Source organism: Empidonax traillii, unplaced genomic scaffold (assembly GCF_003031625.1).
Source record: "Empidonax traillii isolate 1590-97213 ecotype Southwest subspecies unplaced genomic scaffold, ASM303162v1 scaffold34:size3740991, whole genome shotgun sequence".
NCBI classification, from domain to species: Eukaryota; Metazoa; Chordata; class Aves; order Passeriformes; family Tyrannidae; genus Empidonax; species Empidonax traillii.
This window is the reverse complement of record NW_020955227.1, coordinates 3,588,483-3,601,454: the sequence shown is the minus strand read 5'-3', so window position 1 is coordinate 3,601,454 and position 12,972 is coordinate 3,588,483. Positions and strand designations below refer to the sequence as shown.

The window sequence follows — 12,972 nt, the reverse complement described above, 5'->3', positions numbered from 1 at the left end:
CCAAGTGGTACCCAGAGCTGGCACCAAGCTGCCCACCCTTCCAGACAGAATATGATGGGAGATGTTTGCCAGGGACACAGCGTGACCAAATTGAATGGCATGGAAGGGAGGGAGGAGAACGGTCGTCCACCTTTTGGATCATCTTTCATTGCTCTGCCTGGGCACCTCTGTCTGGCCACATTTCCCAAGATACTAGAGGTAGAGGAACAAGGAGCATGATGCCACCAGGGCTTTCAGAGAAGCCTGGGAGGAATTCCTTGGGCATATTACAGGGCAGGAAAAAGGAGTTTAAACCCCTCTAAGTTTAAACAGATGAGAGGTTCAAAGGACACAAAAGAAGTGTGATGGGGGTACAAGAAAAAGGGACATTTCAGGATGTTCCAATAAACCCCCCACACACAGAGCTGGTGCTCCTTGGGCAAGCAGCAAATCTCAGTCCAGGGCTGCAGGAACCATACTCTGCTCCAGCCCCCTTCCCTTCTCCCACACACAGACAGGCTCCCCACCGTGGCACGTGCCAGCACAGGGAGCACTGCATCAAGAAGCTGATACTACTGAGCAGTTGGCTAGAGGCAACAAAAAAAGATTCCTATGCTGTTGCCAACTCCTATTTTCTGTCACTTGATCCCATAGTTTAGGGATGCGTTGTGCTCCCTGGAATGCTGGAGAACCATAAAGAGCAGCAAGGGAAGGATATGGGCTGTGAATGGCCTTGGGACAGATACAGCCACAGGCACACTGGAATGCCAGCTCAGTTAGGCAAGTGCCTCAGCAGCCAGGAGCCCTGGGGCTTGCTGGGGTTGGGCAAGTGCCTGCATGGCCAGGAGCCCTTGGGCTGGCCAGGGAACCCAGCCAGGGCAGGAATCCAGCCACAGGCAAGGCCACCCCTCTGCCCTAGAGAGAGATAAGGGAGGGAAAATAGGAAAAAGAACCAAAGCCTCAAAGGTACCAGCACAGCTGAGCTCCTGCAAGCCTCCTCACGGTTGGGAGCAAACTTGGGGTTTCCTGACCCTGCACCCCAGTTATACAGACCTGGGGCCATGGACTTCTGAGTTCACCTCCATGAGGAATCCATAGGGTGTCTGCAGCCAGGCTAGTGCCCCCTTCCACTGGCATAGTTCACCCAACACGGAGAAAGAAAGGCATCAGTCACCAAAACCCCCTACCAGGCTGGAGCCAGACATCCCCTCTGTCACTGGAGGATGTGCCAGAGCCCAGCCCCAGGGAGCCCCGCTCGCTGCCCCCGCTGCATCTTCTGAATGCAGCTGGCAATGCCATTTCCGTGTCACTCTCCTGCACTGGAGGAACAGATGACAGAGCACTCGAGGTGCCAGGTCCTGAGGGTCCCTCCTCCCTGCAGAGATGCACAGCTGACCTTTAGCAGCTCAGCTGCCTGTGTGCAGCCATGCACACTGCCTTTGCCTCCCTCTCCTAACAGGATCACTCCCATGCATATGCCTGGAAGCAGCACCATCAGTTCAGTAATCTTCCTAAATACAGCAGTTACCAGGTGACTGGGAAAAAAATCTCTTTTACTGCTGATGCTGCTAATGGAAAATTTCTCCCCTTTCACTGCTGTCGCTTTCAAAGCTCATCGGGGTCTCCTACAGATTTTGTCTTGCACAGAGATGGGAGAGGTGGAAGCACAGAGGGAGGGGTGCAAGACTGGTGGGGAACAGTTAACGTGGAATGGAGGGAACTCTGTACTTCTGCGCCCTCCCCACCAGCCGCTTCAGCCCACAGACAAAGCCCTGGCTCCGAATCTTATCTGCCCCATCTTCCCACAAGCAGTCGCAGCCCAAGCTCCTCCTGCAAGGAATTCCTCCTTCCTTCCTGACGGCAGTGGGACAGGCACACCGGATGCATTCACAAGCACTCCTTCTTGCAGGGCAGACAGCGAGAAAATCCAAAGAAGCAACGGGCCAAAATCACTTACTCTGTGATTTTTTCTCCCCCACTTTCCTCCTTCCCAGGAGGCATCCAGAAAGCCTCACCCAGCCAGTGCAGATGCAGGCAGCCAAGATCACTGCTCATCCCCTCCACATGCCATTCTGCTTCTTCAATACCATTAAGTGTCTCCATACTGTCTGGACACTGGAAACCTTAACTGCATTAGCTCAGACCCGAGCAGCAGCACAAGCATTCAATTCTTTTAAGTGGCACCATTTCTTAAGCTGGTTTTGCACCAGAACCATCTCTGTTTGATGCCATCACGCACCCCACAGGTAGTGACTGGGGAGCAGCACGGTAAGACTGGCCAAGGCTCAGCATTCCCCATTTCAGATGGCTGCAGCCAGAGGAGGACACTTGGACATGGGCTGTACCATGGGCATTACAGAGGATGAAAGGCATCAGTCGAGGCTTTTCTCTTTTCTTCACTTCTTTCAGTCTCCAACTCCATCCTACCCCACACTCTGGTTTTGGTGTGATGGCAGGTGTTTCTCAAGCCACCTGCAGCTGCTAACATGTATGTCGAGGATCAATACCTCACCGTTCCCACACATGGCATCTGTTCTCTCCTTATCCCAGCCATTCCCATGCATGAACTCCTGTTACACCAGGGAAGCCCAAGGGCTCAACCCCATTTCTCAGCCAGCCAACACCACACATCAGCACCGTGTCACTGAGGCAGCAATAAAGCCTGTCCATCACACAGCTGAGGTTCACACTTTTAGGGCTTAAAAAAGAAACAGGCAGCAAATCTGGGAGGTAACATTCATCTGCATGGCAGCAGTGACTGAGGTCACTCAACACCCCATTCCCCCCAGAGAAATGCAAGCTCTCTGCATAATTCTGAAGAAAAGCTCATGACTTTTTTTTTTTTTTTCTTTTTTTCCCTGAAGAAGAGTAACAAAAGCCTCTGGCACACAGCCATCATGGAAAACCAACCCAGCTGCCATCAGCTGGGAGGAAGGGGGAGCAGGGGGGATCCCCAGCCACCAGCCTCCTCCCGCCTGGCAGCTCAGCTGCAGGAACCGGCTCCTCTCCCTCCATAGTTAATCTTCTGTTGCCACTAGCTGGTCAACGCGGGTACTCTTGGAAAGCAGCAGCTCCCCGAGTACAGCCTGCACTCAGCTACAGTTTCCCCGGTTTAAGTGGGATTTTCACCCCAGAAAATACCCAAGACAAAGCAAAATCCCTGCCCAGTCCACACCCTGCCGTGCTGGACAAGTCAGTCAACCTTGCCTCTGGGGAGGGAAGGGTTCATCTGAGGAGGGACCCATTTTTATGGGCATTTTGTACCTACAGTCTTTCTGGGTGTTGCAGAGCTCAGAGATTTGGAGCTCAGGATATACATCACCAGTACAGCCTCACTCCGAGTCAGGCTCTCCCTCCTTCCTTCCACTCAGCTACAAGAATTCCAAATCTTGGAAGGCTGAAGTAATCACATAGCTTCATACAAAGAGGGAATGAAATTGTTACTTGAAGGTTTTCCCACTTTCCTACACCTTCCCCAGGCAGCCCCCACGACCAAGGACCTGTCCCAGACCCCGCAACCGTGCACAGCTGGGGATGGGCACAAAGGGAAAGGGGAGAAGCCCCCACCCTCAGGTTTGTATCTGCCCCTGTCCCAAAGAGCTCATCAACACATCTCATTCTCACCGTACCACTTTGCTGAGGCTTTCAGGCTTCCTTGACTCGCCTGGTGGAAGATGTGAACTCTTTACCCCTTGGATTAAGTTGGAAATTGCCAGAAAAATCAAAAAATAACAAAAAAATTCCCCAACACGTGGTTAACCAAACCTCTGGCCTGATCCACAGAGCAGCTCAAGCCTTGCAGGAGGCAGTTAATGCAAAGGGAGGTCAGAGACAAGCCCGTGTTTAGATGCCATGTCCTGAAGAGCGAAGTCTCTTGCTGGGCACACTCTCTCTGCCACCCACACAATAGTGCTCCAGATCCCACAGGCCAAACCAAAGCAGAGAATGGCACTTCTGAGCAGCATCATCAGTAAGTTCCATTCATACCTGTGCTCCCCAGGTAACTCTCCAGCCTCTCCACCCACTCTGCACAAAGCAGAGTGATAAAAGCAAGGATAACAAAACCCTGCTCAAGCATTTTCAGGAAAAGCAGTAAATACAATCAGTCCCCTGAGTGTTTTCCCTTATTTTAATGCATTCATAGAATCATTAAGGTTGGAAAAGACCTCCAAGATCTTCGAGTCCAACCTCTGAGCGATCAACACCTTGTCAACTAGACCAGAGGACTGAGTGCCACGTCCAGTCGTTTCTTGAACACTCAACATTCTTGCCTTAAAGAGGAGAAGTTCAAGTTCCAAGATGGCTTCAGGAAAAGTTAAGAAAAAAGATAAAAGCAGTGGCACCGAACTGGTGAGGAGCTGGAGAAGCTGCAGAGCTTCGGGAAGTGGAGGACAATCATCAGCCAAACACCGGGGCCACAGGGGGACACCAGGAATGTAGACACACAGGCAGGTTTTGTGACAGCCACCAAAACAAAGTACCTTGTAGCACTGCAGACGCTGTCAAACAGCATCCATTAAGCCATTTATGAGACATGTGTAGTAAACTGTTCTTATGTAAGGCACTACGGGGTAAGAGCAGTGGTGAAAATCCGTCTGCCTCTTTCCTTTTCTCTCCTCTATATATATATCTGCTCACACATAGACAGAGCTCAGTTAAATTAGCTCGGAAGCTAACTGCTTCATTCCCTGAATTGCACTTAGAGCAGGCCACGCTGTGGTGGAGCAGCTATTGTAGAGAACACATGGCTGCTGACTGAATCAAGATACATACCTTAGAGAGACCTCATTGTGCAAGAATAAAGCCAGTGATAGGCTGCACCAATTGCCAGAGTAACTCTAGAAGAATTAGAGGGGGAAAAAAAAAATACCACAAAGCATCAGTTGTTATCCAAGGTTAAGGAAAGGGCAGGATGCTTTTTCAGGAAAAGGGATGCACAGCGATTCATAATGCACTGGTGGCAGAGTTACATTTGTCATTTCCTGCCACCACTGGGCTTTGCTGAGTAATTTTAGAGTAACGTAACTTGGGGGTAGTGGGAGAAGCAGCCCTCTTGTCTCCAACGCAGGAGAGAAAAAATAAACTGAGGCGTAGGAAATAGAGAAGCTGAGACACACCACTGGAGGAGGGACACGGAGCACAGGGAGCTGCCAGTGGGTGTTTTGGCAGCAGGTCCCCGCTGCAGCCCAGCAGGGATGCACAAGGAATCAAAGTTTTTTGCCTCTGCTGGGAGAGGGCAAAGCCATCCCCACCCTGGGCTCCCCAGATGTCAGGAGCCCCCCCAGGCACACAGAGCAGGAGCTGCTGTGGAGCATCCCCGGGCACCCACCACCCCCTAGTGGGCTCCTGCCTGCCTCGAGTGGCTGCTGCTCCTGCTGCTCCTGATGTTGCCAGCCTGCCATGGGCCAAGGGCTGGATGTGTAGATCTTTCCCAGTGCTGCTTTCTCCTCTGTCTCAGCCACGCAGCAGCTCCTGCAGACCAGGCTGCCCCGCAGGCAGGGATGTTACACTGGAAGCTCTCTCTTTACGCACTGAAGTGAATAAAATCTCATATTGTCAGGGAAGAGATAAAGGTGTTTTCTCCCTAGAAGGAGGAATTATTTAAAGAAAAGGGACACAGAGCATGGCATGTGTACCAGACACCGACTCAGAGCATCCATCTTCTCAGCCTATTTTAACTTGGTTTGCCCACAAAAAGGATCAGCAGAAGACATGACACTTCAGGACACTGTTTAGTGGTAGACTTTGAAGTGTTAGAGTTGAATTTGATGATCTTAAAGGTTTTTTCCAACCTAAATGATTCCATGGCTCTAAGTTCCACAGTGCTGCAGACAAGGCTATGGCATCTGCCAGCCTTCAGCTACAGATCTCCCACCCTCCTTTTAATGCCAAGGAGTGACGAGAGGCAGAACAACCACTCCAGTGTCAGAAGACTTACTAGGCTGGGACATGCTGAGCAGACCCAGGCTATAGACTGGCTGCTTAAACTCACTGCCACCATGCAAGGCAATGTTTTATTTCCTGCCTCCTGACCTGGAAAGATTTTTAAGCCCTGCAGAATGGGGTGGCCTCAATATACTCTCAACTTATTTCACTTCAGAGTCTGTAGCATCAGCACCACGACTCTGCTCTGACTGCTTTATGCTTTCTTTTCCTCTTTTTTTTTTTTCCTTTCAAAAACCCCTCCAGGATGCCAGTCAGGGTGGCTGTGCTGAGCTGTGTGCTTTAAGAGGTCATCCTGCCCCATCCTTACCCCCTTGAGGCCAGAAAACGATCTTTGCTCACAGCAAGATCCTGCACTTCAAGGCATTTAGGAGCCCTCAACACATTTGCAGTCTGCAGGATGTCAGCTCTTACGTGTCCTCCTGAGTTCATGCCCAGACAGCCACTAAACACGTCCAGCAACATGCATAAATAGATATAATCATAAGAAATCAGCTAAAGATAAGGGCTAGCAAAGATTTTGCCAATGAGAAATCTCTTCCCCCACGTCACTCCAAAGCCATTCAACTTGCCCTCCCACTTGTAACGTGATTTTCACCTCCAAGAGCCCATCACAAGGCAGCGGCAGCTCTCACGTTCCCACCCACTGATGAACTTAGACAAGGATGAAGGGGGGAAGGAACCACCACAGAAAACTGCAGCCTTAATTTCTGCACTGGAAAAAAACCAGCCAGCAGAAATCCTTTACAGCCCTCACCCAGAGAAGAGTTAACTGCGAGCGAGACTCAGTTGCCACTCCAGGAGACGGGAAGAAATGCAACAAATTTGAAATATCAGAACATACAGAGCAATTCATGAGCTAGACCTTGGGGAAGGACAAGTGTTTTACCTTCTCTGGAAGCAACGAGCTGATTAATTTCAGGACCATGATGAAGCCATCCCACCATGGGCAAAGCTTTTGTTTATCTTCCCATCTGCCTGATGCCTGTGGGTTTGGGGAAACAGGAGGGGACGTTTTGGGGTCTTCAGTGCATGAAGGGACAGCAAAACCCCCATAGATTTGCACAAGACATGCTTCATATTCCCGAGTACACACATAACCAATATGCCAGGCAAGAAAAAGGGAATGTTGTAGACAAAGACATGGTCCCTTTACTGGCAGGCACTCACAGAAATAGGATTTGCTATACAAGATCATGTCTCTGATCTATCAAGACAAATTTCTCTCCTCCAACTTGAGCTATTATCTAAGCTCACACAGAGGGGTTTCTTTGCCATCTGATATATTTAGATCAGTGCGCAATTCACACCCAGTCCCTGAAGAAACTGTACTCTAATCTGAAAATTAACTCAGTGAACCATGAAACTTCTTGTTACTTTTAGCTGCTGTATGGTAAACGTCATCCCTACTGCATCAAACCCTTTCTCACTTTTATTACTTGAAATACAGTATCAGCTTTGTATGGGATTTTTGCAGTTGACCAACCGTGTCTCGAGGAATCTGCAAAGCCAGAGCCCGAAAGCCTCAAGAAGTACCATCAACTTATTTATTATGGGTATTTGCTACGAGAAAGCTCCACGCAAGGTAAAATGACAGGACTGGGAGACACAGACATACATTTCCCTACCTGGCTCATCGCACCCAGTGAAAGGCAATCATTTCCACGAGGTACGGGAAGAGACTTGGGATCGGTGTCCCCTGGTCAGCCTGCACATGGGCACACCTTGATACACCTGAGGCACACAGGGTGATGCGCTGGAAGTCACAACCCAGCGTGTCAAGTGATATCTCAGCCCCAAGATAAGCAGGTACCCGAATTATCTTAGGTTTGGACACCGAAAACCAGGAAAGCTAATGGATAAAGCAGAGATCAACAAAACCCTTTCGGTGACCTGGCAGAGTAAACACCGAGCTGCCCAGGTGACATTCTTAACAGTTCCCCTGGAGGATCCCCAGGCTGATTAGGGCACAGGAAAAGATAAAAGTGACAAGAGGCAGCTCGGGCACCCCATCCGGGACAACGGAATCCGGCATCAAGATCAAAGTACTACCACAGAATTATTTCTAATCCCATCCCCCTCCCCACGAAGCGGAGAGCGGAGGAAAGTCTGCGGCGTTCGCACAGACCCAGAACGCTGGAGTTGCGCGTGAAGCAAGAGCGAGCTTCGAGAATTAAGACGAAGCATTTATAAAATCAGGCGCTGGCAAGAAAAAAAGCCCCTCCCGCTCTGCCAGGCTCGGCGGAACCTCCTCGGGGCTCAGAGCTCAACTTGGAGCACACGAGGCAGCCCCCATCACTTCCAGCCTGCGCGGGGATGCTCTCCTCCTCCCGGGGTTGCTCTCCTCCTCCCGGGGCTGGCAAGCGGCGGCAGCCACAGGCCCTGCTAAAAAATCCCTCCCCGACAGGAAAGGAGGAAAAAAAACCCACACCAAACCCAAAAACCAGGATGCAGCACGGGCAGGGTTAGAAAGCCCCAAAACACATCCAGCCGCCCGCGGAGCGGGGAGGGCGGACACGGAGCCGGCGCGGCGGGTGTCAGATGCTTCGGGGTTGATCCGGGATGGAGGGGCGGGATGCGATGCGGGACGGGACGGGACGGGGCGGGCGCCTACCGAGGGTGAAGAAGGGCAGCTCGGTGTTGTCCAGATCGTCCTGCACGGCGACGCGGCCGGGCAGCTCGCTGCGGACGAAGAGCAGCAGGCGGGACTCGGCGGCGGCGGCGGGCGGCGGGGCTCCGCTCCAGCTGATGTCGTTCTCCCGGAGCACCGGCAGCGTGGACACCGTCACCGTCTTCACGCGGCAGGGGCCGGGGGGCTCCCGCGACGCCGCCGCGCCGGGCCCGCCGCCGAGAGGCACCGCCGGCGGCGGCAGCATCAGCAGCAGCATCAGCAGCACCGGCAGCACCGGGGGTGGAGCGGCGGCCCCGCGGCGCGGCGGAGCGGCCATGCTGGCCGGAGCCAGGCGCTGGGAGCCGCGGAGCGCGGAAGGCGAGCGGAGCCGGGCGCTCTGAGCAGCCCCAGCCCCGCCGCCACCGCCGCCGCCGCCCGGACCCGCCTCCCGCCCCGCCCCGAGCGCCGCTCCCCGCGGACCCTCCGCCCGCCCCGGGCTAGGAACGCCGCTCGCCGGGCGGAGAGATGGGCTCGGCACCGGCCCCGGCCCCGCAGCCGCTCCCCCCGCCCCGGCTGCGCTGCGCCCCCGCTGCCGGAGCGCTCCCGCATCGCCGCTGCCGCTCCTGACCCACACAATCCGGAGAGGGGCTTTGGGCAAGGGCACGGAGTGACAGGGCAAGGAGCGGACAGAGGGCAGGGTTAGATAGGGGTATTGGGGTGAAATTTTTCCCTGTGAGGGTGGTGAGGCTCTGGCGCAGGTTGTTCAGGGAAGCTGTTCAAGGCCAGGTTGGACGGGGCTTGGAGCAACCTGGGATAGTGGAAGGTGCCCCTGCCAATAGCAGGGGGTACTGGGAATGAATCATCTTTAAAGTCCCTTCAAAACCAAACCGTTCTAGAAATTTGTGATTTTATGAAAATCCCATATCTCTCCACCTCTTCTCCCATCAGCTCATTGCCACTCTTACCTGCAGGCAACTGTTGGGGTGCAACAGCACAGCAATGGGTTTCCTATGAGCTTTTACTAATTATTACCCTCTCCTAAGTGAATAGGGACCTCCAGCATCCAGGGAACACAGGGATGGCTTGAAATGAGAAGCCTGAAGAAGACAAACTAGTGACCCAGAGTAAAGATTTGAGGTTTAGACTTTACCAGCTGGCATTTAAATGGGAGCCAGAAGGATAAACGATCCTGAGGTCTGATCACAGGTTCCTATATCCTTCCATCCCATGGATGCCTCGGTGCCACAGGAGGGCTGGATTTGGTGCTTGAAGACAAACCAGGTGAGCTCCACTGCCGTGGTTTGGCTCACACTCTGCCTTGAGCTGTCATGGAGCCAATTGACTTCTCAAAATGGAATGATGGGGATGGGTTTGGAGACAAACCCTGTCCCTGGAGGCAAAGTGGACCCAGTTAACCCCAGCCCCAGAGCCCCATGAACTCATGCCCACAGTCGGGCATGAGTAACAGAGATGAGGAGAGGCAGCCTACAGTAGTTATGATTCAGTGACTCACAACAACAATTTCCTAGTGACTGCTAATCTACCTGATTTTATTTGTAGATGTACATATAAAAGAAGATGTCAAAACCCTAACAAAGCACGCTTAATGCTCAGGCTTATATTATTTCCACAAGCTAATTAAGAGCAATTCATCACACGCCTGTTGAGGCAAAACAGCCTTCTGAGATACCTAGGTCATCAAATGTTAAAACCACAACAAGGGCAGAATGGCAATGAATATGAAATCCAGCAAACAAACAGCTCAAGCTCCACTCCCAGGGGCCAGTCCCTGCTCCAGGAGCAGCCGCAGCTCCAGCTCCCAGCCTTAACAAGCTGCAGCTCCCTGTACGAGTGCTGGTGTGAGCACGGTGCCTCTTTCCAGCTACAGGAATAGAGGGAAGGCAAAAAGTGCCCACCAGCAAACAGGAGACTGATTGCAGAACGTCAAAGGTGGGCCCCCAGATCTGCCTAACTGGGAGGGTTGAAGTTTCTAGGCATGCTGGAAAAAAAACAATCAAGCAAAAGTGCAGTCCTAATTGTCAGCTGTTTGTTGGGAAAACTGCAATAGGAAAAAAAAGAGTTTTCTCTCTTTTTTTTTTCTTTTTTCCTAATTTTGAAAATTCTTCTGGTCAATGACTGCAAAGAACCAATACGGCATCGATACACAAAGTGACACAGTAGTAGCCAATATATCTAAAAAAGAAGTGCCTTTTAAATACTTTTTTTTCAGAACTAGAAATCCTGAAAACCATCTGTTTCTGTTTGAGGCCCCATCCCTGTTACTTACATCTCCTTGTAGCCACTTGCTGCACAACTCCACCCGTGTGCTACAAGTAGAGCATTTTTTTTGCTGTCAACTATCAGAGGATTTTGGGAAGGAGTTGTCCTTGGGCTGGGAGAGGGATCCAGACACACCTACTGCTGTCACACCTCTGGACAGTGGTTTCTACTTTAGTTTTGCTGTGGATCCAGCTGAATTGCAGGGAAGGACATATTCTGGTGCATCCAGATTTTCCCTGACCTAGCCTATGCCATCGAGCTACAAGGTGAATGCTTTTCAGGGTTTAGAGTTGGAAAGCAACAATTAGGAGACACAGGTTCAAATACCTGCTTTGCTACTGACTGACTCCAAGCAAGTCCTGAGATATCAGAAAAAAGAGCTGGGAGGAACGTTGAGGGTCTCAAAAATCTGAGCAGCTCTACACACATGATTCAGTCCTATTTTGCCTGGCTGTCTGGATTCATGAAGTTCTTCTAACAACTGTTTGCTGAGGAGCACACTGAGAGTTTTGCAAGTCTTCCCGTACAAACACAGTCATGGGGATAAACAGGACGGGTCTGCAAACCACGGCCTTTAAATGGGTACAGTAATCTTCCATTCAGTCTAGATCTCTCCCTGTGTAAATGCAAATCTCTTCTCACTTCGGGAAGAAAAGGATTCGACCTGCTTTTTGGTTCCAAAGAACCGAGCTAAACGCAAAACTTCACTGTTTGAAAACCACCAATAATATTTGTAAAGGGGGGTATTATAGTCCTTGTTTACAACTGAGGTAACAGGTTTCTATTGCCCCTTGCTTTAACAAACAAACAAACAAACAACAGGGTTTAAGAACACGGCTCTGAGAGTTTCAGATACCAGCAAAATATTCCAGGAACACTCACAGAAGTTTGCTTAACTTGCTAATTTGGGGATACTTTAAGTCTATACAAACTGTGGATTTTCAAGCCAATTGCATAGCCCATAACCCAGATTGCTCTTCCTAAATGAGGCCCATTTTTAATATCTTTTTCTTATGCTTCATGGATCCAGCCTTTCCCTGGGGACGTCGGCGACTGCCTGACCGTCGATTTCAACAGTATCGGGGCCAAGAAACCAGCGAAAACTGCCGCTCCCAGCAAAAAAACACTCCCTGGATGAAAATGGAAATCGTCTTACAAGTGCAAACGCATTACACTGACAAGACCCATCTGGGTAGGGTGCGATGGGGGGATCTGACGGCTTGTCAGGAGGCTCCGGCTCGTTCTCACCTCGGCTGCTGACTGCGCAGCTCGGGGGCAAACCCCTTCTCTTTTTTTTCCATTCTGAGGGTTTGTATCCTCTCTTAAATACATAAAGGCAAGAAAATAATGAGTTGTTTCCATGACAGATAAAAAGAGATACCGAGGGCTGTGGAAGTTATATCTGTAACAGTCCCAAGCGTGGGGGTTTGGGCACAGAAAGTAGAGAGACATTCTCGGCCTGAGCTGAGGGAGTTTCTCTGCTGCTGAGAGGGGGTAGTGGGCTGTTCTCGGGTGGAGCAGCTTCAAGAAGAAGACAGAGCATATGTTGAGTGTCATGTGAACCAGGAACCTTGGCTATGCCTACCTTATGCCTGCATCTGCCCACATTTGTGCCTAATTTCACCTGAGTGGATTTTTTAGCAGGAGTTTTGAGACACTCAATTTATTTTTTTTATTCCCGAGCAGGACAGTTCATCCCCAAGGTCATTTTCTTCTGTATGGCCATACCCCAAGTGGGATTCAGGCAAACCCAGGATTTTATGCCTCTGTGGACAGCTTTGTGAAGATGTTTTGCTGGAAAGCGCTTAAAGTATCTGCATTATCTAATTTTAAAATGGATGTTGAAGGAGGGGGGGGGAAAAAGTCATTCTCATTTATAGGGTCACAGATGAAGCATTCTTCGACTTTCAATCCCATGAGCTGGATTTCTGGACACCCAGAACTAATGCATCTTTTATTGGCTGGCAGAGATGAGGAGTTTATTGCAAAGATACCAATAGCAGCCTTGTGAAGCGGTTTTCAATTGGCCCTATTACTAAAGACATGTACATACAGCAGGGATCATTAAAATGCACTATGTATTTACAATACAGAGAGCAATTTATGTCTGTAATGCACGTCACAAATCCTACTGCCAGCAATCAGAGGAGAAAGTCAGT

The 12,972-nt window shown here is 50.8% G+C and overlaps 1 protein-coding gene across 1 annotated transcript in view; it reads right to left on the bottom strand.

The window, feature by feature from the left end:
* Positions 1-8,870, bottom strand: part of LOC114054581 (astrotactin-2-like) — a gene marked incomplete at its 3' end in the record, with an annotated part of 143,804 nt that extends 134,934 nt beyond the window's left edge. Inside the window, exon 1 of the mRNA XM_027877881.1 lies at positions 8,537-8,870. Within this exon, the coding sequence (XP_027733682.1) occupies positions 8,537-8,870 (334 nt within the window). The remainder of the gene's footprint in view (positions 1-8,536) is intronic.
* Between the last annotated feature and the right edge of the window lie 4,102 nt (positions 8,871-12,972).